Consider the following 23,295-nt stretch of genomic DNA (forward strand, 5'->3'; position numbering starts at 1 on the left):
TTTTCACCTCATTCCTAGACACATATACATACTGCAACTTGCAGAAATTCAAATATGTGTTTTTTTTTTTTTTTTTTTTTTCTGGTGACTTAGCCATTTCATCTCATCCTAGAAATCATAATGAAACTTGTAACAATGCTACTCATTTTTGTTTTATTCTTGCTCAGTCACTATTTAAATGAGTGATACATTAATATCATTGCAGCATTAATTGCCAGTGTGAATGCATTGTACATGAAGATTTTGAGAGGTGTTGTTGTTAAGTGATATTAAATGAAAGAGCATTTTTTTTTTTTTTTTTAGGGCTGCACCTGTGGCATATGGAAGTTCCCAGGCTAGGGGTGGAATTGGAGCTGTAGCCGCCGGCCTATATCACAGTCATAGCAATGTGGTATCCAAGCTGCATCTGTGACCTGTGCTGCAGCTTCTGGCAATGCCAGATCCTTAACCCATCTAGCAAGGCCAGGGATTGAACTCATGTCCTCGTGGATACTAGTTGAATTCATTACCACTGAGCTGTAGCAGGAACTCCTGAAAGCAGTTTTAATGACAATTCTATAGATACTTGAAAAATTTGTAAATTGGTCCCCATTTAAATAGTACTCCCATTCTGTACTCTCTTTAATTCTATTAAAGCCAGCTAAAAGTGAATTAAAAATTACAGTAGTGTTGTAGCCTCTAATAGTTTTCTTATATGAATGGTCTTTTTTTGGTAGAGCTTATATCATCCAGGTTATCTTTCTATGAAGAACGCTTTTTGTGAACTGTTATGTACTACAAATTATTCTCATAGTAGGAAAGCCTAATTATTATTATTATTATTATTATTACTATTATTGTTTGTCTTTTTATCTTTTCTAGGGCTGCTCCTGCGGCACATGGGCGTTCCCAGGCTAGGGGTCTAATCGGAGCTGTAGCTGCCAGCCTACACCACAGCCACAGCAACACCAGATCTGAGCCACGTCTGCGATCTACACCACAGCTCACGCAATGCCGGATCTTAACCCACTGAATGGGGCCAGGGATCGAACCTGCAACCTCATGGTTCCTGGTCGGATTCGTTAACCACTGCGCCATGAAGAGAACTCCGGAAAGCCTAATTATTATGGGATTTCTACCATTATACTAATTACAAATCCACCTAAATTATGAGGGAAGAAATTAGGGATCAAATAATATCTTCCTGGAGTAGAGATCTGATCTGAATGCTAGCTTTGCTTCTTAGTGATCTGTGATCCTGAGTACTCACCCTCCTACGTCTCAGTCTCCTTGGTTATGAAATTGAGTTAATAAGCTTGTTTTTAAATGAAGATTAAATAAGGTAGTGTATGTAGAGTGCCTGGCACACATTAAACTTTCAATACGAAGTGCTTTTTATTCTTAGAGTATTCCTTTCTTTCTTTGAACTGAAGAACAGTAGACTGTGATAGTTAGGACTGTGATCTCAAAGGTCAGAAGGCTTGGATTTGAATTCCAGCTTTACCAGCTACTGGTTTAGAGAACACGTAGTTCCTCTTCAAGAGTCAGTTTCCTCATCTGTTTGCTATAGGACAGTAATTAACATCCACCTTGGGTTATTTTCATGGCTATTTTGAGGATTAAATGGGATATCCCATGTAAATTTCTTGGCGCAGTGCCACACAGAAATCATAGTAAATGCTTCATAAATGTAATTGTCTCTCTTATCCATCCATCCATCCTTCCATCCATCCTAGAGAATTAGTTTTTCTCTAGTTGTACAGTGTTTTCTTTAAATGATGCTCTTTTGCACTTCCTCTTGCCTTTATCCTTTCTAAGAAGTATAGAAAATCTCTATATTGTTGAAAATGAAAGAAAAGCTAATAAACAAAGGTAGGTGAACTTGTTCTTTTTTGCACGAGTTATTGTCTTTTTTCCAAGGGTGTGTCCAGATCTAGTTCCAAAAGTGCTAAGTGGGAGAAATGAGAACTTTTTTCTTTTCAGATTAACAAGTGATTTAAGAAAAAAATCAACAAAATTTTTTGTGTGAAAAATATTCCTTTTAGTTAATATATGTTCTAATATTGATATTGGTGCTAAATAGTTGTCCTTATGTACTGGTACCTTCACTTTTTTTTTTTTTTTTTTTTTGTCTTGCTCAGAAAATCATTTTCAAGGGTTAGGAGACCAGACCTCCTGTAAAATCCATGGGTCTCTTGCCGCTTAAATGTTGCAGTGTAGGGGAAATGGATACAGTCACATTGGGCTTTTTAAAGAGATTCTGAAAGGAGATCCGAGTGATTAGTAGTAGCTACTACTTCTAGCCCTTGAAATGAAGACTGTCAGAGGCATTGCACATGAAGTATGTGATTTCACGAATTCTGATTTATGTACCAAGAAGGTAAGTAACATGCAAGGATTGGATAAGGATCTTAGAAGTCAACAGTGAAACAGTAGCATGCCATGAGCATGAGAAAGGCGTTCTTTTTTTTTTTTTTTGGTCTTTTTGCTATTTCTTTGGGCCGCTCCCGAGGCATATGGAGGTTCCCAGGCTAGGGGTCGAATCGGAGCCGTAAGTCTCCGGCCTACGCCAGAGCCACAGCAATGCAGGATCTGAGCTGCATCTGCAACCTACACCACAGCTCACGGCAACGCCAGATCGTTAACCCACTGAGCAAGGGCAGGGACCGAACCTGCAACCTCATGGTTCCTAGTTGGATTCGTTAACCACTGCGCCACGACGGGAACTCCAGAAAGGAGTTCTTAATGAGCATCTCTATTGCTTTGAAATTTAGGAAACCTTTAAAACTTTTTGTAGCCCTGTTGTGTTAAGCACTTGAAGTATGTTTGGTACAAATTTGTATATGCTCTAAAAGTAAAATATCTACCAGATTTCAAAGACTCAATATGAGAAAAATATTAAATATCTCTTTAATGCTTTGTATTGATTACATGTGCACTGGTAGTATTTTGGATTTATTGGGCTAAATAAAATACACTGTTAAAATGAATTTGATCTTTTTTTTTTTTGATGTGGCTTTTAGAAAATTTAAAATTTTAGTTTTCAGTTGGCGTTATATTACTCATAGCCAGTGCTGCTCTAACATTTTATTTAAACAAAATACATTTGCATAAAAATGTCAACCTCACAGAAGTGTGTTAAAAGCTAAGCCTGGTACCCCATCTCACTCCCCACTGGTACCATCATTGACAATTTTTTGTGTATTCTTCCTATCATTTTCCTAAGCATTCTGTTCTGCCCTTAAGGAAATTGTAAATTAGAGAATCATCATAAAAGCTGATGTATGCTTTAATTATGCTTTTGTGTTGGGGTGTGTAAAAAAGTAGCAAGTGAATTCCTACCTTTTTTGTCTCAGTTATTCATACTTGAGGAAAGTCTAATTACTGAATCTGTGCTCCCTTAAAGAGACACCATCCTTACCTGCAGGAGCATCAGGACTGGTGCTTAGGAGAAATTAATGAATTTTCATTGAATTCGTAGCATCAGTTCTTTAGAATGGTTTAATAGAAAAAATGGACTCTCTTTGACAGTAGTGGTAATTAAGATCCTAAGAGTGTTCTCTTTCATTGACAAACTTTTCAAATTCCCTACAGTTTACATTTGAAAACAGTTTTCCTTTTGAAATAATTGTTGATATAATTGCTGATCTGGTAAAAATGAAATAGAGCAAACTTAACTAATCGCATTATTTAAATGTCATGATATAAAGGAAGGGATGCTACTGTGGTTAATGTTAGAATCACTCTTTTTATAACGTAATGCTTTGTACACTAAGCACATGATAAATGATCAGTAAATACTTGAATCAAGGATTAAAACATGTTATGTCAAGTTGGTTAATAAGCACTGAGTATCACTGATAATTTTTCTTTTTCCAAATGAAGATACTTTGTAAATGATTAAAATATGACACTAATGGAACTTTAGATGAGAAAATACTTCACATGTCTATTTGTATTAATTCAGTTATTTTGTGCTTATTTTCTCTCCTTGATGGTAGAAACTGAGTGAGGCAACATAAAAAGCGCCTCTGCCTGTTCTTTGTGAACCTGTCAGTGAGGCGTTCTCTGCAGGCCCTTTCCGAGGGTGTTGCAGGTGCTCGGGAAATGTTACCCAGTGTTTTGTTTACTCAAACTGGTATTTAATGCTTTTTGTCTGATCTAGTGCTTACCAATATTATTTAATTCGATTTTGCAACAATCATGTGACATAGGGTGTTGCCATGCCCATCTTCCTGTGGGAAAACCAGTAGCTTAGTGAGGTTATGTGGAGAAATTCAGTATGTGGCAGAGTCAGGCCTTAACCCTGGACACTCTGAGTCGAGGTTGTGTTTTAGTGATTAGTGACATGGCTGTTATAAACTGTCAATGAAGATGAATATTGGAAATTGGGCTTTATTTTCATCCTCTGACTAGCGCTTTGTTTTAAAAGCACAGTACTATTAGCATTCTAGTTAAGAGTGCTTTCCAGTCTTTTCCTCACAGCTCTGTGGTTTTGGGCATTATTACTAAACTGATCTAAGTGAATCCTGCTCTTGTTGCTTTTTTTTTTTATGCTTATTTTTAAGACCTGGTATTTGCAAATGAAGCACGTCTAGTACTGTGTGCAGATTATCCATTTGTTGGATTAGATCGACACATAGAACATCTTTGCAAGATTCTTTAGATTAGGATCTTCTCTTTATAGAAGATGGAGATAACTTGTTATTTGATCTGAATTTGCTACTTTATTAGTTTGATATATTTTTAAAAAGAGGAATACTCAAATTGACATGTTATTGCAACTGGCAGATTTGATTCCTAAATGTATTTGAACGTAGACCACACAATGTTATTATTACACTAATCTCCCTCCCCCCTACGTCTTGGCACAGACATGTGAGTTCTTAGTAATTTAAAAATACTGGTGAATGACACTTGATAAATGGTGTGATACTGTGAATGCTGATACGCACTAGAAATTCAGTTGACAAGCATTAGTTTCGCACCTGAGACCCAAGCTCAAAGTTTAGGTTAAAGGTTTGCCTGGAGTCCATAGTCTTTTTCCACTGGTCCCCTGATAAATGCAGTGATTCCAAACCACATTTTTCTTCTGCATCAGATCCAGGCAGCACTCTGAATCATTAAATATTAAACCTTATATTCCAGAACATTATTCACTCATTAATATTGCATTGCGGCCTAAACTGCATTGTTCAAAACATTTTAGGATGTTATGCAAGTCTGTCAAAATACATTAACAAACTTAGTCATGTTGAACTAAGCAAAAAATGACAAACTGTTTGCACCACAAACGTGTTGTCATTGAATTTTTGTACAATGTAAGCATTTTGAGTTGGGATATTTGGAGATCACTGTAAAGATACAATGGATTGCAGTAGAAGCCAGATGGAATGAATATTCATCTTCCATGTAAACATCTGCTATATATCTTAATGAAATTTATAGTTATCCCTGAAATTTTTCTTCCCCGACAGTATTTATTTGTCTTCAGAACTCTTTGAAGTAGGAGTTGAACATGAGTTAGCGCAATCCTAGATGCTTATATACGACTGCAGTGTCTGATTCCGCGACCGCTCTTCACATCTCCCTGATTGTTACCATCTCTGCAAAATCGAAGCTAGAGAGGCCTCCTGTGAACTGTGGCGGAACTGGGAAACTTTTGATATGCGGCTGAGTGTTAAGAGAGTGATTGAGTTCAAGCCATGGTCTCTGTGACAGAATTTGTTCTGGATTGCCGTGAACACATCTGGTTTCTTGCTGCTTTTCACAACCCTGTTAGTCACAGTGAGAAGCCATAAAATTCTTCCCAGGAAGAAAAATGATAGAAGCACTTTTGTGTCTAAAATTGTTCCTTTTTAAAAACAGAAAATAAATCCTTTTTTTTTGGTGCAACAATGAAAATTCAAGTAGCAAAAGGTGTGAGAATATACAATTGCTGAGAAGATACTTCGGTTGTTTTTGTGCAGTGGCATTAACATAGCTTAGGAGCTTTATCTGAAGTATGGCTGTATTGATTGTGTTGTACATTAGTGATTATTGACATTTAGAGAGTTAGAATTTAATGAGGAAGATCAGTAAGAGTGAAGCTTGATGTTTCATCCTTGATTACCTAGATTTTTTTGAACGGAGGATGAATTAATTGTCCTATGATATGTGGATCAAAAAGCCTGTAAGTAGCTGTTATTTCAAAAGTGCGAGAAAGGGGTGTTGTGAGGTAAAGGAGTATTGTGAGGGGTATAGTGAATTCCTGCTGGCTGAAAGTTAAATTATTCATTTTGTTAGTTTAGCTAACATGGTTCGTGCTGTGTGGGATTGGAGCACTATGTCAGTGACTAATATTGCATAATTAAACAGCCTCAGCTCCTCAGGCCTGTAATAGAGTTGAAATTTAGAAATGGTTGTTAACATCGTGGAATAGTTTTCTTTGTGTAAGTCGTCCTTTAGAAGTTTTTCTTTGTTGAACATGGGTGTAACACGGAGCCCGCGGGCCCAGGCTGTGCTTAGCTGTGGTTAATCTTGCAGTTCTGTTCCCAGGCCACCGTGTTTTTCTTCTGTAGTAAATGGTTCATTTCAAAAGCCTGGTTGAGGACAAGTCTTCCTCATTCCATCATTGCACTTCCTTTTCCTTCTCACTTAGAATTACACTGCAGATTTGGGACCAGGATTGGGAGGGTCTCCACCTCTGTAACTGATAAATTGGGGGGCATCTGTACCTCTGCAAAGGGACTTAAACGTTAATTTATTACCTTCTCAGCCTTAGTAACTCTGAAGGGAAAAAGACCTAACCCAAACCTCTTTTAATATTTGTATAATTTATACACGGTGTTTTGTAGTCAGAGTTGGTGTGACTACAGTTTTCAGTTCGTGCTTCTTCACTTAGCGTAATTTTTTTTATTTTTTTGCTTTTTTTTTTTTAAGGCCACACCTGCCGCATATGGAGGTTAGGTTCCCAGGTTAGGGATCTATTCGGAGCTACAGCTGCCCGCTACACCAGAACCACAGCAGCGCAGGATCCGAGCCGCATCTGCGACCTACACCACAGCTCATGGCCATGCTGGATCCTTAACCCACTGAGCAAGGCCAGGGATTGAACCCGAATCCTCATAGTTCCTAGTCAGATTCGTTTCTGCTGTGCCACTGCAGGAACTCCCACTTGGTGTAATTTTATCTACAGATTTGGACGTTTGGAATAACACTAGAGCAGTGCTTCTCAGCCCCAGGAGTCCTTGAGTGGAAAAAGAAAAGTGTGGAAGCACATTCTGGATTGTCTGTCAGCCACTTGCCGTGGGATATTGGTACCTGTGCTTGCTTTTGCAGTTGCACTAGGGCCAATTGAGTTATGTCTGCACAGATGGATGAAGGAAGAAAGGGCTTTGTCAAAAGAGAGAGGAAAACTAGACGTGCGTTATTAATAGTTGAATCCAAGCATGGAGTGTTATATGTTGAGGAGCTCTGGCTAAGCATTGTATTTTTAAATGTTTAATTTTTAAATTTTTTTTTGGCCTGTGCTCGTGGCATGCAAACGTTCCCAGGCCAGGGATCAAACCCAAGCCACAGCAGTGATCCGAGCCCCGGCACTGATAATGCTGGTTCCTTAACCCACTGTGCCGCAGGAGAACTCCTGGCTAGGCATTTTAGTCCACCCAGTCCAGACCAAGTGGTACAGTGACTAACTAGCACCTGGTTTTTGGAGTCCCGAGTCTGGGATACAGACACCACCGCATATTTCCCTACGTGATTTTGAGCAATTTACCTAACTTCTCTCAGCTTTGGTTTCTTCAGCTCAGAAAGGTAACAACTACTCTGTGGGATTTTTGTGAGCATTAAATGAAATAATGTATATAAAATAATGTATGGTTAAAATACCTGGCATAAGGAAATACTCCATAAATGGTAGCTGTTATAATGTTATTAGTTGAATATTACACGTTTTTTTCATTTAAACGGCTTGAGTTATATGTTAAGATCTTGAGTACTAAAAATAACAGAATGAAACGGAGTGGAGTGAAAAGGGCCGCATGGGTCTTTTGTAGAAGGCGTTGGAACTGTTGCAGCAGCCTCCTCCAGAGCAAGGCCTAGACGTTCTGCTGTGTCTCCTGTGGGCTGGGTCCTTGTTCTCCCGCTGTGGTTTACATATTAAATCATGAAAGAACTTTTTATGCATTTTCATTTCGGGAAACTCCGTTTGTTTTGTTTTTGTTGTGAATTCCGAATGCTAATTCTTATGTCTTAAATTATGTCTGTGATTTAACTTGTGAGTCAGAGATGGCAAATACCACGTAAGGGAATGAATAGGAATTACCCTAGGATGGCACTAAGGAAAATCATACAGAATTTCCCATCATTTGCTCTTTTAATACGTGTTTCTGCTATCTCATTTTATATTTAAGATGAAAATGAAAATAAAAGGAAATTCAATGTATTGCTTAGTGTGGCTTTCAGATCAATGTGTTTTTATTGGAGTTTGTCTTTAGCATGATTTCATAGGGAATACTAGAAATAAAACATCTGCCAAGGAGTGAATTTTTAGCTGATGAACAGTGTCAGAGGAGCATGAAAATGGCTGTCATCTGGGAGAAGATGTTGTGGGTTGGGCGTGGCAGGTGCTGAGGCGGACTCCCACTTCCTGTGTGGACCAAGGCGACGTTAGACAGAAAGATGAGTCTGGTCTCGCAGAGAAGGCCCCTTCAACTCTGAATATTTCTTTTGAGGTTACGGAGTAGCTGAGGTAAAAAATACAGGGCTGTCTTTATTCAGAAGTGAAACTGATGGAGATTCTTTGCTCAAGCCTGTGCTTAACTAGCTAATAGTAATAATTGTGGCTGTGGTCAGTGATTCAAAATTTGACTATCCTTTTGTTGGAGTAGGTTTCAAACAGTGTTTTGGGAACAAAATTGCTTTTGCAGCATACAGTCTTTGGAAGTGGATTGTCCCTCTGTTAAGCATACAACTTCACTTGCTCTTCGTTTTCCAAAGTGGATGCCCCTTCTCTCAGCTAGGCTGACCTTTATGGCAATTGGCTGAGCAGGTGGCCCGCAACTGCTCAGCCAATCTTCAGCTTACTGCTGTGTGATACTTAATCAAAGCAACCCTCTGCAGTATAGGTGGTCTGTCTTCTATCCATTGATTCTCTAAGACCTGTCCTGCAATTAGGCCTGATTATTATCCGTGAGCTGCAAAACTGGATCATGTTGTTGTGTCCCCATGCAAAATTGCTCTTATTTTGATTGTGTTTTGGTGGTAGTAGTTTTCTCTGCTGTGTAGATCTAGAAAGACTTCATAGTGCTTGTAGTACAGGGCATGCTGTGTTACACCTCAAAGTTTCTTTTTAGGAAAATGCAGCTTACAGTGAAAACAAGATACAGGGAGATTATTTCCATAGGAATTAATGTGCTGTACCTGAGATTGTCCTTTCCAGCACTTTTCATCTCTTAACTCTGCCTCAAAACTCTTTTAATGTTAAAGGGAAAAAAAAGTATATAAGAGAAGTTTTAAAAATGGAGGGGATTCTTAGGAGTTGGAGGCTTAAAAGCATCTTCACTGTCTTCTCATTCATTGCACTTTCAGTCCGACTTCCAGCTGCCTTTTCTTAGCATCTGATGGACGGGTGTGAACTAGGTTAGTTTTGGTGTAGCACGGAATGTTGGCCTCTGTCTCGGAATGTTCCTGAGAACATTTTGGATTCTCTGTCACCTGGTCTGGCTGGATAGAGGGTGGGAGATGGGAACAGGGAGGGAGACTTTATCTTGGTTCCCTTGCCTGGAGGTTGAGAAGGTCTCAGCCCATAGCCACTGGGCCTGAGCCCTGGAGGGTAGGAGATGAAAAGCAACAGCCTCAGCCAGGGAGAAAGATACTCAGAAAGGTGCTGCTAGTAAGAACCGTTGGACTATTTCAGTGGTGCTTTTGATGTTTGTAGCATTGGCGTCTCTTGCCACTTGATTGTAAGACATTGGTTTTAAGATGCATCTTAATTGCGTAGATATTGAAGGATGGGGGCAAATAACCCCTAGCATATTATATTTGATGAAATAGATGAAATTCTAGATGGAAATAAAGGGAAGAGAAAGAGGAACAGTGATAATTGAATGATATAAAACATTTCACTAAGCTGAAGAAGATTGGAGTCTGCAAATTGAAAGGCTTCTCTTTGTTCTTGGGGGAATTGATGAGAAAAGATGCACACCTGGTCACAGATGACTAAAATGCCTGGACTCTAAGGATAAAGTGAAAAATCTTACAATCTTCCTGGCAGAATGAACCACTAATTTATTAAAAAAAAAAAAAAATAGGATCAGCCTGGGTGTAGGCTTTTTTTTTTTTTTTGCCAAATTGGAAGCTAGAAGGTAGAATGACATCTAGGGATTCCTGAGAAAGGACTGAAACCCCCAAATGCTGTGTTGAGCTCTCATTTACCTGTCAAGGTGAAAAGGAGACAGATACGCAAAGATTTAGAGAATGTGTTATGTTAACAGCTAGCAGCTGGAATCCACTAAGGAGACAAAACTCATTAGTTAGTTTTACAGAGAGAATTTAATGTAAGAATTGTTAATGAGGTATTTAAGAACTGAAAAGGCAAAACAACAACACAAGGCACTACCGTTTAATAGAAGTGTAATGTGAGCCACCTATGTAATTGAAATTTTTCTGGTAGCTACATTAAAAAAAATAGATGAAAATAGTTCAGAGAGATTTTATTTTCCCCAGTATATTTAAAATATTATCATTTTAAAATAAAATCAATATAAAATGTATTAGTGAGACATACTAAATTCTTATTTTCATACTCAGTATTAAGAATCTGGTATGTATTTTATACTGACAGCACGTCTTAGTTTGGACAAGCCACATTTCATGGGCTCAATAGCACGTGTGGCTCATATAGGCTGTAGTGGGCATGGGAGCTCTAAGCAATCCCAGAGGTGGCACTGGCAGGAAGCGGTAGGAGTTAAAACTTTGGAGCTTGGCAGGGGCACTGTGGAATTGTATCTCAGACCTCTGAGGAGGGCGGTACTCCCCTCCGAGCCTTGAGCCGCTGGTGGATCTGGGCACTCAGGTTTTTGAGGAGCCTATTGGGAGGCAGGGTTGGTATTTCCAGAGTGAGGTGGATTTTGCAGGTGTGGGCTGCTGCTGGATTGAACTGCTGCTGCAGGAACCCTAGGGGTTGCTGGCCTGAAGCAGTGAGGCCTGTGCCTCTACCTGCCAGTAGTCTCCCTCTGGCGCCCTCTGTTGGCAGAACCTAACAGAGACCCAGCTGCTTAGCTGAAGTGGGGTTCAGAGACTCCTGGCTCTCACCTCATAAAGCAGATAGATGGAAGCGGGGGCGGGGGTGTGTGTGTGAAGCTGAGTCATAGCTAAATATCTGACACACTGGTTCAACTTAGGAAGATTCTAACCAAATTACAACAGAGATCTTACATAGGGAAAGGTGGAGTAGAGAAGCAGAACCTGTGAGAATCAGCCTTTGCGCTATGTATGTGGCTGATAGACTGGGAGCATATAGTAGACTACTAATAAGGATTCTTGAGAATAAAGAGAATGAGAAAACCAAGCACTGTATGAATTTAAAAGCACTGAACTCTTAGTTAGGATTTGGGGGTGGAGAGTCAGGAGTACTCAGATGATTTCATCGTATTGAGTTTGCAGAGCATGGTGGTTGAGATAAGAGTAGGAATTTTGTTTTCATTATTTTATTTTTATTTTTATTCCTTTGCTGTTTAGGACCACACTGTGGCGTATGAAAGTTCTTGGGCTAGGGGTCGAATCAGAGCTGCAGTTGCTGGCCTATACCACAGCTTGAGGCAACGTGGGATCCTTAAGTCACTGAGCAGGGCCAGGGATTGAACTTTCATTCTCATGGATACTAGTGGGTTCTTAACTCACTGAGCTACAACAGAAACTCCGTAATTTTGCTCTTAAACAATACTAGGGAAGAAAAGGTGTTTGTAAATGTTTAGGAACAGAATGACCACTAATCACATAGAAAAATACCAAAAATCTTTTAGTAACTTGATATAATTGGGAAAATAAAGAAAGGGAAAAGAAATAACAATAAAGTAAATATCGGTAAACATAACATAAAATGAAAGAAATAAAGTTAAGTGTATCAGTTTCTACACTGTTAATAATTGTGACTGGCCACAATTACCCATTTAAAGAGCAAGGCTGCCAGATAACACACATACACACCCCAAGAGCTATGTGTTATTTTTGTGACATACATTTTAAAAAAATAATTTGTATTAATCTTAATAAAAGTTAAAATTAATGGGTTAGCAAAGCTGTACCAAACAAAGAGATATGAAAAAGGTACAAATGAAGGTTTTAAGCACCAAACAGAATATAAAAGCACAGTTATATAACGATAACAAGCAAAGATATGACAACAGTCATTAACCTTTTTGCATCAATCAAATTAGCTGCTCAATATGGGAATCAAAAACAATTAGAAATTCAAAGACAACTTATTTAAAAAATAACAAAGGACTTTGTGTGATTATTCTTTCTTTAAAAATGTTTACTCTGGAATTGATGGAGGAATCTGCCAAGCTTTTATGTTAAAGCATCTACCATAAAAAATGATAGGGTGAGTTAGATGCTGTGTGTATCTGTGTATGTTAGAGAGGCATAATGCAGGTGGAGGGTGAGAGGTTGCAGTTTGGTTCAAACTTGAAAGTCCTTTGAAATAGAAAAGAAGAAAATAATGGATTATTTTCCCGTATAGATTATTATTAGGGAAAATGGTAGCATCTTTTCTCTCTTTGGCCAAAAGTCTCCAAGTTACCAAGACTTAACAGGGATAATTTCAAAATATGGGTCCTGGCAAAAATGTCTTTTAACAAAAAGAAAGATAAGTGCAAAACACTGTAAAAGGCTAGATGTACGTTCTGTATGAGTGAGGACACTAAAATGGTATCATTTTTTCATAGCCCAGAACCCACTCATGTCTCTCAGGGCACTGAACCAGGATTATTGTCCTGGTTTCCTGTCCTCAGGAAACTGCCATCTCATACTGTCACCTGTCCTTGGCTCAAGGCCATCCGGGATGAGGCCAGTGCTTGCCGGAGGAGATGCTGTCTGTCTTGCCCATCATGGGCTGATGACTGGGATTTACCTCAAAGATACCTGCATTTGACCTCCAGGTCCTTTTTCCTTCAGGGACTCTCTGGTCTCCCTCCAGCGTCTTAGTAAATTAACCCCTGCAGCACCCAGCTGGTGTCTGTTCACAAGGGAAAATGATGTAGATACTTTCAAAACAAGTCTTCAGTAGGGATAGGTCATGCATGGGCGTTTCCTCCCACTACTTGTATAAGAGAGTGTATTTTCAAGCCCCGCTGATAGGGTGCTATTCAGTGGTGTGTGCCTCTACCTCCCCACTCTCACCATTGTTCAGTTGTGTTTTGATTATTATGACAGTTGATGTGTACTTTATGATGGAAAGATGATTATTGTAGTTAACGTGCCTGAAAACATTCAATTTAAGCCAGATAAAAAAGAGGCCATAGGTCCTTCTCGAAGATGCAGGACAAGAGCTGCAGGACAAGAGCGCTTTGGGGGTGTGGTGTAACCTCCTCCGTGGGAATTTAGTTGTGAATTCCTGAGGGAGGGGGGTGTGGGAGCCATGGATATGGTGACATGAACTTGTGAACTAAAACCAGAATTCTTTTCAAATAAAAAAGTGTTTTTCAGTGCAGTAAGAGAATATGTTTGATAATAGTCCCAGAAATTCCAGGACAGCTAGAACTTGTCCTCAAGTGAGACTTGAAATAGGGACTCAAGGCGCAAAGGAATATGCGGTGTATGACGGAAGGCGGTGGTCTGGCGGAGGGAGGTGAGTGTCATGTAGGATTACAGCTATGGGTGATCCCCGGGCATAGCTGTAGGCTTCCGCTTGCGGGCTGAGGTTTTTCTTCCTCTGGCATCATTTGAAGCTACGCGGGAAAATGTCCAGATTTTGACTAAATTTTTTTAAAAAAACCTCTTTTTAAAAATGTTCTTGTGAAGAGGAAGGAAGCCTTAATTGTTAAATTCTGAATGACATTTTAAATGATATATACGCAGAAACATTGGTGACCAAAAAAAAATAACCTCTTGGTTGTATTTGGAACCAGGTCATCATGCTGGTTAAGTAGTACTGATTTACTGTATGATTTGCTAGATTGCAGTCATTCAACGTTCCAAGACAGTGCCATTTCTGGGTAAATTACCATTTTATAAAGAGTACCTATGTTCCATCGTATTAAACTATGCTGTACTATATTCATTTCTTTCAAAAATATTTATCGAATGCCTGCCAAGAGGCAGCCACTATTTAGTGTCTAAGTTATAGTAATGCATACGACAAAGTTCTAACCCTGCTTGGCTTACATTCTAATGGCATATATATTTGTGTGTATGGTGTGTGTGTGTGTAGTGTGTGTATGTCCATGGGTGCACCTTCTGTAAGAATGCAGGCTCTGAAGTCAGCCTGCCTGGCTACACTTCTCATTGGCTTCATGACTGAGGGCAAATTATTATAACTTCTGTAAGCCTTAGGTGTACATAACTTCTCTGTGCCTCAGCTTCTTCATATGAGGTAGAATAATCGCTTTGATAGTGTTGCTCTGAGATTCAAATGAGTTATGCTTGTCAAGTGCTTAGAATTGTACCTGGTACAAAGTAAATAAATGCTAACTCTTCTCTGTTATACACATAGATATTATATATACAAACACACACACAGATGTTACATATAGATACATATTATATGTGAATATAGCATGGCTCTGTTAATGTACATTCATCTTCAGGTGTTTATTTTGGAATCTCAGTGCATGTACATTTCCTTCCAGGATTTGAAATAGTTTGAGCTGAGAATATTAAGCTTGCTAGGTACTTTTATTTTTCTAAAGCTTTATTAATAGGAAGCTGTATAGTTCTGTCATTATTTTTAATAGTCTAATAATTAGTTCGTTGGATTGCCACCTCAGCTTTTCTGTTTAAAAAAATGAGCAGTAAACAGTATTTTGAATGCTAGTTCAGCATGTTCTGACAAAATATGATGCATTAAAGTAAAATTCATCATTAGAATTAAAAATGACCTTTGAGGTTGTAGTCGCTCATTTTTTTCTTCTACTGTTTGAAACAGCCTGAGTCAAGTACATTGCAGTACTATGCAGATGTTGTCTGTGTGTAATGGTCATAGTTCAATTTTAGATAAATCATTTCCTCAAATTGCTTTATCTGGAACAATCTGAGTTTCCCATTTATTCTCACCCATTATCTGAGGTTCCTATCAGCTTTCCCTCAGTAATATTATGGCTTTATATATTAAATTATAAAGTAATTTTCTAAGCTAGAATTGTATAATATTACTTATGTGTCAACCTACATGAAGATAAATCTGAGTATTTGTGAATGGCTAAATGAACAGTGCACAGGTTCAAAGAAACATTTTAGGGCCATTGAAAGCCAAGCCACTTTTGGAAAGGCCTGATAATAATTTTGACTCCGGCAAACTCCGACTTAATATAATGAGAAGAAATAAAAAATGAGCTTCTTTTAAAATAATTATGAATAATATGTTTTTTGAAAAACATTCTTATATGACCACAAAGGTGAATAATGTAATGGAAACTGATTCCTTTTGGGGGAGGGGTGTGTCACTCTTCAGGAGGTTTAAGAAGCAGGACTTTGGAAACCAGATCAGGTCATTTCCTGTCTCCTGTGTGCTTTTGCACGTATTTTTTCTCATGTTAAAAAAAAAAAAAGGAAGATAGTAATGCCGCCTTCATGGAGGACGACGCAGTTGAATATATAAAAATTGCCCAGCTAAAGTTATCTTTAAGATGCTCCTTCCCACTTTATTAAAACCTTTAGATTCTTTGGAATAAAATAATATTGGCTGGTTTTTACGTAGAAACTGAAATATATAGAATTAGATTTTATACACCAGATAGGAGAATTGAATATATATGAGTAGTTTATTACTTATTTTTTTTTTTTTCATTTAAAGAACATGTAATAATATTCATTATAGGAGATTTGGCTGGGTTTTAGAAATTCATTTTGCTGGTGTATCTTAAATCTTTTAGCTGATTGAGAATATACTGAGAGCAAGAGCTAAGTTGCCAGGGCTTGAGGTATAAAGGCAGAGCCAAGCTGACTGTTATTTGTTTCATTAAGCTTAGGCAAGCTATCCAATTACTTAATGCAAATAAGAAAAGTTTACACTAAACTCCTACTTCTTTGCTTAAAACTCTAGAGAATTTAAATGAGGAGAGATATGTATTTAAAAGAAGGAAATTTAAATGAAACTTAAATCAGGGGCTTAATGTAGAATAATATTAGACCAGGAGATCTGAAGTAATAAGTGGGAAATGCCAGTAAATAAAAAAAGAGAATGTATTCTCCAAGATACTTGGTGTGTTTCGTTTTCTTTTGAGATAGTTCTTAAAGCTTTGGAAACCCAAGTCAATAATGAAAGCCTTTGTCTCATGCCTGCCTTCCTCCCCCCTCCCCTTTCCCAGAGACTTGAGAGTAAAGTCCCATCTTCTGTTGTCAATGAATGCTTCACTTTTTCCCTTGAGGAGTGTTTACAGAACAACCTGGCTTTGGATGTATACTCAAGGGGGCCAGTAGCACTCAGGCCCAGAAAACAGAGTCTTTGCATTGGGTTCAGAATAAGAGAAAAATTGGTTGATCACACAGACATCTACCTCTCATAGATGGCCATGGACTAGACTAGCCTGATGGAATATGAAAGCAAGGGCACTGAGAGGAAGCTTTGGAAAGAGCCTGGAGCTTCAGAGAATACAAGCAGTTTTTGTAGATCATTAAATGATCTAAATGAATCTGTAAAAGAGGAAGCTTATTCGAAGGAAATATTGTTATAAATGAATTATGTGGAGGGGAGAGGTGGAAAAATGAGTAATAGTACAGTTTAGAAATTTCTAGTCTATTGCCTTTATTTCTAAGGGCACTGAACTAAATGAAAGCTCGATTAATTACACCATTTCCCTGAAACTCTGTACTCCAAAATAATCTGGAAGAAAGCAAAACCTTCTTCTAAAATTTTCTGATTTTCCCCCCTACAATTGCAAAGGCAATTTTAAGCTTCCAAAGCCTCGTGCTAATTTTTATCGATAAGTGTGTGTGTGGGGGTGGGGTGGGGCGGGGGCTCTTAGTGACCTAGATCATCCAGCTTTGGTATCTGAAAAGGCAGTACAGAAGTTTAACTACAGAAAGTAATTTCTTGTGCCGCTGGACCTGACGGGTGTTTCCTCTAAGACACTTTTCCTTTCCCAATATTGCTCATTTTATGTCCCTTAGATTTCAATTCAGATATCCGTTCCCACCCATATAGTTTCATAGCAGCCTTAGTTTATATTTTTATTCTGATTTTTTTTTTTGGTTTTGTTTTGTTTTTGGCTGTGACTGTGGCACACAGAATTTCCTAGGCCAGGGATAGGACCTGAGCACCAGCAGTGCCAGTGCCAGATACTTAACCACCAGGCCACCAGGGACCTCCCTCACTTTGAAAAATAATGGCTTTGTCAGAGTTGAAACTTCATGAGAGTAGGGACTGTGTCTGCTTTGCTCACCGTTTCATTTACAGTATCAAAATAATGCCTGTCTCCACAAATTATATACTGAGTGAATTTGTGGATCCCATTTACTCTTACCTAGTGTACAGTTTTTATCAAGTGGTAGGAAACGCTAAGGGTGAGACTAGAAATATAAGTGCCCATTGAATAAAAATTATGAAATCCGGAGATAATACTCCTTTGTTTCCTTTATCCCCTGCCACTACTTTTCTCAAGAGATTTTTGGAATGGAGAGTAATATATTTAATGTACGATGTTTGTAAAACTTTTAACCGCAAGGAACCTTAAGGCAGTAAATCTCAACCTTCAAATTTTAAAAGCTGAGAAAACTGAAGTTTTTTTGGATTGTACCACTGAGATGCAGGTAGGCAATGAGAATTTGTTCATGGTCCTACCATCAGACTTCTTCTCTTTTTTTTGACCATGCTTACACCTGTAGGAATTCCTAGACAGGGTTTTAACTTGCAGCCACAGCAGTGAAAGCACCAAATCCTAATCATTAGGCCACCAGGGAACTCTCAGATTTTTTGTTTGTTTGCTTTTTCGTGTTTGGGTTTTTTTGTTTGTTTTGTTTTTCTTTTTACGACTGGGCACCTGTAGCATGTGGAAGTTCCCAGGCAAGGGGTCAAATAGGAGCTGCAGCTGAGCCCCACGCCACAGCCTCGGCAACACTGCATCCAAGCCATATCCGTGACCTGTGCTGTGGCTGGCAGCAGCCCTGGATCCTTAACCCACTGAGCGAGGCCAGGGATTGAACCTGCATCCTCACGGAGACAATGTCAGGTTCTTAGCCCACTGAGCCACTATGGGAACTCCCAGGCTTCTTAAAGTTTTGTTTTATAAACACAGACCTTTCTTTTCTTCATTTTATTTGCAGATGTTCCTTTAAACTATGTGAAAACTTGTACAGGTCTATTTGTAGAGATAAATAAAAGTAAGAGTTAAAAAAGGACAGTTTCTTTTTGGTCAATTTGTGCCACTCCCAATCTCTCTTCAGTCAAGCATCAAGCATAATAGGGTGTTGCCATTTCACAAGCTCTGAAAGGTGAACTGTAAGTCACCCTTTTGTTTAGGTTCGTGTACCCTGGGACCATCATACTTGTGACATTTAACATCATGATGGCTCAGCCCTTGTCGGGCTTAATTTGTGTTTGCAGTTTCTTAAGTCCCTCAGCATTCTATTTTCTGTAGCCTGTTTTCCATGTTTGTCTGTGGGTGGAAATGTGCCAGTCCTTCAGTCATGTGCACGCTCAAGTATTTTTTGAGCCCTTGACTATATGGTAGGCACTGTTTGAAGCCCGGGGGATACGACAGTGAAAAAACAAAAACAGACCAGGTCCTTGTCTTGGTGGAGCTTAGAGACAAGTGGGAAAGAAAGAAGGGAGCATGGGCAAGGATAGGGCTGCTAGAGTCATGAGAGGCAGTTTACATTCTAGGAGTCCTTGATCATAAAAGTAAAACAGAACTTATTGGTGAAAAATTTGGGAAAAAAGATGAAGAAGACATAGCTATCTGTGGTCATGGTATATTTAGTAAATTTGGAGATTTTCTTCTTTTCAGAAAATCACTATTTCCTCTGTATTCCTGACCCCACTGTTACCATTTCTGCTACTTACCTAATGTGTTGCGTGCTTATATGTTCTTGAAATGTCCTTCTTTAGACCACTTGTTTTTGGAGTTGCTTTCCTTTTATGTAACTCCGGGATTTATTTGGGTAAAAGTATATTTGTTTCTATTATTTGTCTTTATTCAAGACACAAAACCATACACGTTTAATATTTAGGGGGGAAAGCACTATAACTTTGGAATGTAGTTTACAAAGTGATTTTATCTGTTACAATTGATTTCTTAGAATTTCAGGGTATCAGCATGATGTAGCAATTTTAAAAATAGTAACTAAAATGTTTGTTATTTCTTTACAAGCATCTTTTTTAAAACTGAAATTTGATAAACTAGTATTGAGTTCAGTCTGGGGCTCATCATTCCCTCTTATGAAGTAGATTGCACTCAGAATTTTTCTTTTTTAAAGCATTGCTTATGCCTTTGGGGATATGATGGTATACAGGGGTTATTCTCTCAAAGAAGAAAAGGCAATCAGAAAATCTTTGTCCATGAAATTAAACTAAAATGCACTCTCATTCAGTGATTACTGAATACCTTTAAGTGCCAGGCATTATGGCAAAGATCGGTGCCAAAGTAATTTATCCTTGTCATGCACAGTGGAGGGGTTTTAGCAGATTGTAACTTACTATGATCTAATTGTGAGACGAGGTTACTGATAGACTGAATGCAATCGGATGCTCATTAGTAGGATTAGCATTTCGTGGGAGTCCTGGGAGGTGACGCTCTGCTGCCTTATCTTGTTGGACCATTTCTGCAGAGTTACATTTATTTTGGAGTTGAGGGATAAATTGGAGTCATTCCACAAGTGAAGAGTCCTGCTGTTGAAAGGTCTAGCCATTTTTGCAGATAAGGATTGTTGGAAAATGAGCCGTTCATTGGGAGGAAAGATATCTTAATTATGTTTTTAGTTCTCTCCGCAATGTCAGGTCCACAAGGACAGGGACTGGTCTTTGTTCAGCACTGTGTCATCAATGCCTTGCACGGTGCCTGGTGTGTATTCAGTCAACAGTTGAGTCAGTTTTGATGGGAAGATGATGGTGACCTTCAAATATTTGTCTTGTGGGTGGCTTGTTAATTAGAGATGTATTACTTCTTTCTCCAGGGGCAGATGGAGGCCCCAGGAATGGTATATTTGAGGGGGGCAGATATCCATTTGACATAAGAGGAACTTTGTAAAACTAGTTCAGCAGTCAAATTGATTTGCTTCTTGATGTATTTGAATTTTGTTATTTTAAATTGTTAGGTAGGGATTGCCTGGGGATTTACTAGAAAATATGTCTCCTTTCGTTAAATACTAGGCCGAGATGGTTGCAGCTACTAACTCTGTGGCTGTTTCTATCTTTTAATTTAAGTATTCATTTAAAAAATGATGTCAACTGCTAAAATCTTTCCCTCCCCCTAAGTTAGACCTTTGTTGTCTTTTTAGACTAAAGCAAGACAAAGAACTGGACCGAGAGAAGGCTTTTGCCAACGAGCAGTTAACCAGAGCCATTCTTCGCGAGAGGATAGCAAATGAGGAGGAGCGGGCTAAGGCTAAGCACCTGGTGAGTATTAAAGATTTAGTCGAAAGGTCTTGTCTACAAGGAAATCTCTGATGTTTGGGAAATGCTAGCCAACTTTCAGTGTGGGTAACATTCATGTTCTCTTTGTTGAGAGCTTCCCTGTTTTTACTTTTACGAGGGGCTGAGAACTGGGTAAGATTAACCACCAAGGACTTTAAGGAAGGTGTAACGGGAATTATTGAAGAAAAGATCAACACGGAGGCTCAGGCATGTGCATCTTGCCCGAAGGGATATTGTTTGGTTGCTCCCATTCCCCTTGCTTTTGGTTTCACTTTATTTGAAACCTCTAGGGCCAGCAGCCTAGCTTGTGTCTGTCCTTGCTGGCAACTGCTAGATGTTAGCCCGGGAAGTCTTCAGCAAAGGTGAGTGAGGTTTGATCAGTCACTTTCTGGGCTTCAGAAAAAGGAACATGTAAAGCACGGGCTTGGGCGACCATCTTTTATAAGAAAAGGAATAATTTTTTCGTATAAAATATTTTTAAAACATTAAAAGAAAAGGATACATAACCATGTGTGAAATGATTACTAATAGAAGAAAATTTGAAAGGCACCCATAAATCTGTCATTCTCACATAACCGTGGTTTATGGGTTTCCTTCTAAAAAATTCTTATTCCTAGGTCTGTCACCTATTTAGGACTTTGGATAGTGCTGTCTATAGTGGTTAGCATCATGAACATTTATAGCTCCAAAAGGTAGTTTTTAATGGGTGAACAGTGGTGTCTTCTGCATGCAACATGGTAGATTGAATGATTTCCCATTGCTAAATAAAAGTGGAGCTGCTCTGGGTGAAGCCTTGGGTCCTGACTACTCAACTCTTAGTTTTGCCTTTCTAGAAGCCAGCATGTCGCTTTTCTAACTTTTCAGAAGCTTTAATGCTCATTGGAATGAGGCTGGGACTCACTGGAGAGGTAAAATGTGACTATGTAGTGGGGAACTTTGAATGCAGAACTCAGGGTGATGTCCCTTGGTCAGCAGGCAGCTGGGAATCATTAAACATGTATAAGAAAAGATCAGTTTCTGTCCTCTTCTCTTCTTCCCCTTGCTTCTTTCTTGGAGAGACTAACCCATGACCAGACACCAACAGAGAACATATGAGGAAGCCAGTGTGTAGTGACTCCATTTCTTCAGTGACTAATCCAGGATCCCGGCTAGATGAGACGGGTAGACAGTGAAGCCAGAACAGAAGCGATGGACTAAGAAAGGAAAGTCAAGGGACAGGCTGGTGCCTCACAAGCACGCAGACCTTGAGTGGAACCGAGGCCACGAGCTGTGGAAGGCAAGTCATGTGTTGTGAATGAGGGATAATTTTGAATTGAAGCTGTTAAGTGTTGAGTGATTTAATCATGACATCTGCTGCGCTCCTGAGTTGGAGGGTGTTTTTGAGGAAGTTAAAAACATGTCAGGCCAGTGTGCTGAAGGGTCATTTCCACAGCTGTTACCGCCTCCCAGTTTCAAGGCCAGGGATGGAGTGGAGAGGGTTAATGTGCTCGTGGTTGAGGATGGTGCGGGAAAAAGCTTCTCCGAGTCTAGTGAGCAGAACAGTCCTTGCTTGGCATTTTTCTTTGTGCCCCAGCTTTGCCTCTTGGCTGTGAAGCACTCCTTTCTCGACTTCTCTTTGCCTAAATTTGGATGTGTTGTCTTGTTCTCTTGGTGCAGGGAGAGAAGCAAGATTGGGATTTTTCAAAAAACTCATTAAAGACGCATGCATATGAGAAGGCATAAAAAGGGAGAGTTTTCATAAGAAATGTGAAAGTATTAAAAATTTTCTTAATATTAACTCCTTATGTAATGCAGCTTGGTTGGAACAGTGTATCTTCAGCCCATTTTTCCCCCTTGTACCTTATAAATCCTATTTATTTCTTGTCGTGTATATATTTTTGACTTCGGGTTAAGCTTTACAAAATTGGCATTGTTGGAGTTCCCATTGTGGCTCAGTAGGTTAAGAACTGACAAAGTGTCTGTGAGAATGTGGATTTGATCCCTGTCCTCACCCAGTGGCTTCAGGATCTGGTGTTGCTGCAAACTTTGGCATAGGTTGCAGACAAGGCTTGGATCCTGCATTGCTGTGGTGTAGGCCGGCAGCTGCAGCTCCAGCTCCGATTCGTCCCCTAGCCTGGGAACTTCCATATGCTGTAGGTTTGGCCATGAAAAGAAAAATAATAGGAAAAGAAATTGGCATTGTATATTCTGTTTTGTATATCTCTTCTTTACCGATTCTGCAGTTGCAAGGTAAAGGCGGCAAATTACTGTATTCACAACTCCTGATTTTTAGCATCTGTCATAATAATAGCCAAACCAAGCCCTCAAAGCATTTAGGGGCTAAAAGTAGAATTTAAACAACAGGATTAGAGCTGATTCAGGGGATCCTGGCCTGGCTCGAACATTCAGGGGATCCTGGCTCAGACAATTAAGTTCATGGCCATGGCAACATGGCTGCCTACAGCAATTTTGAAACTCCCAACTTATTTGCCAAATCACTCCCTTTATTATTGTTATTCGCTTTCGTAGAAGACATGCGTATTCATTAGGTAAAGATCAGAAAATAA

The 23,295-nt window shown here is 39.1% G+C and overlaps 1 protein-coding gene across 7 annotated transcripts in view; it reads left to right on the top strand.

Moving 5' to 3' along the window:
* The window catches only part of CHCHD3 (coiled-coil-helix-coiled-coil-helix domain containing 3), a 296,388-nt gene that overhangs the window by 82,443 nt on the left and 190,650 nt on the right, over window positions 1–23,295 (top strand). For all 7 annotated transcript variants that reach the window (XM_021078526.1, XM_021078530.1, XM_021078528.1 and 4 more), the window contains 1 exon segment: window positions 20,614–20,731. In XM_021078526.1, the coding sequence (XP_020934185.1) occupies window positions 20,614–20,731 (118 nt within the window).

This window comes from Sus scrofa, chromosome 18, assembly GCF_000003025.6.
Source record: "Sus scrofa isolate TJ Tabasco breed Duroc chromosome 18, Sscrofa11.1, whole genome shotgun sequence".
Lineage (NCBI taxonomy): Eukaryota > Metazoa > Chordata > Mammalia > Artiodactyla > Suidae > Sus > Sus scrofa.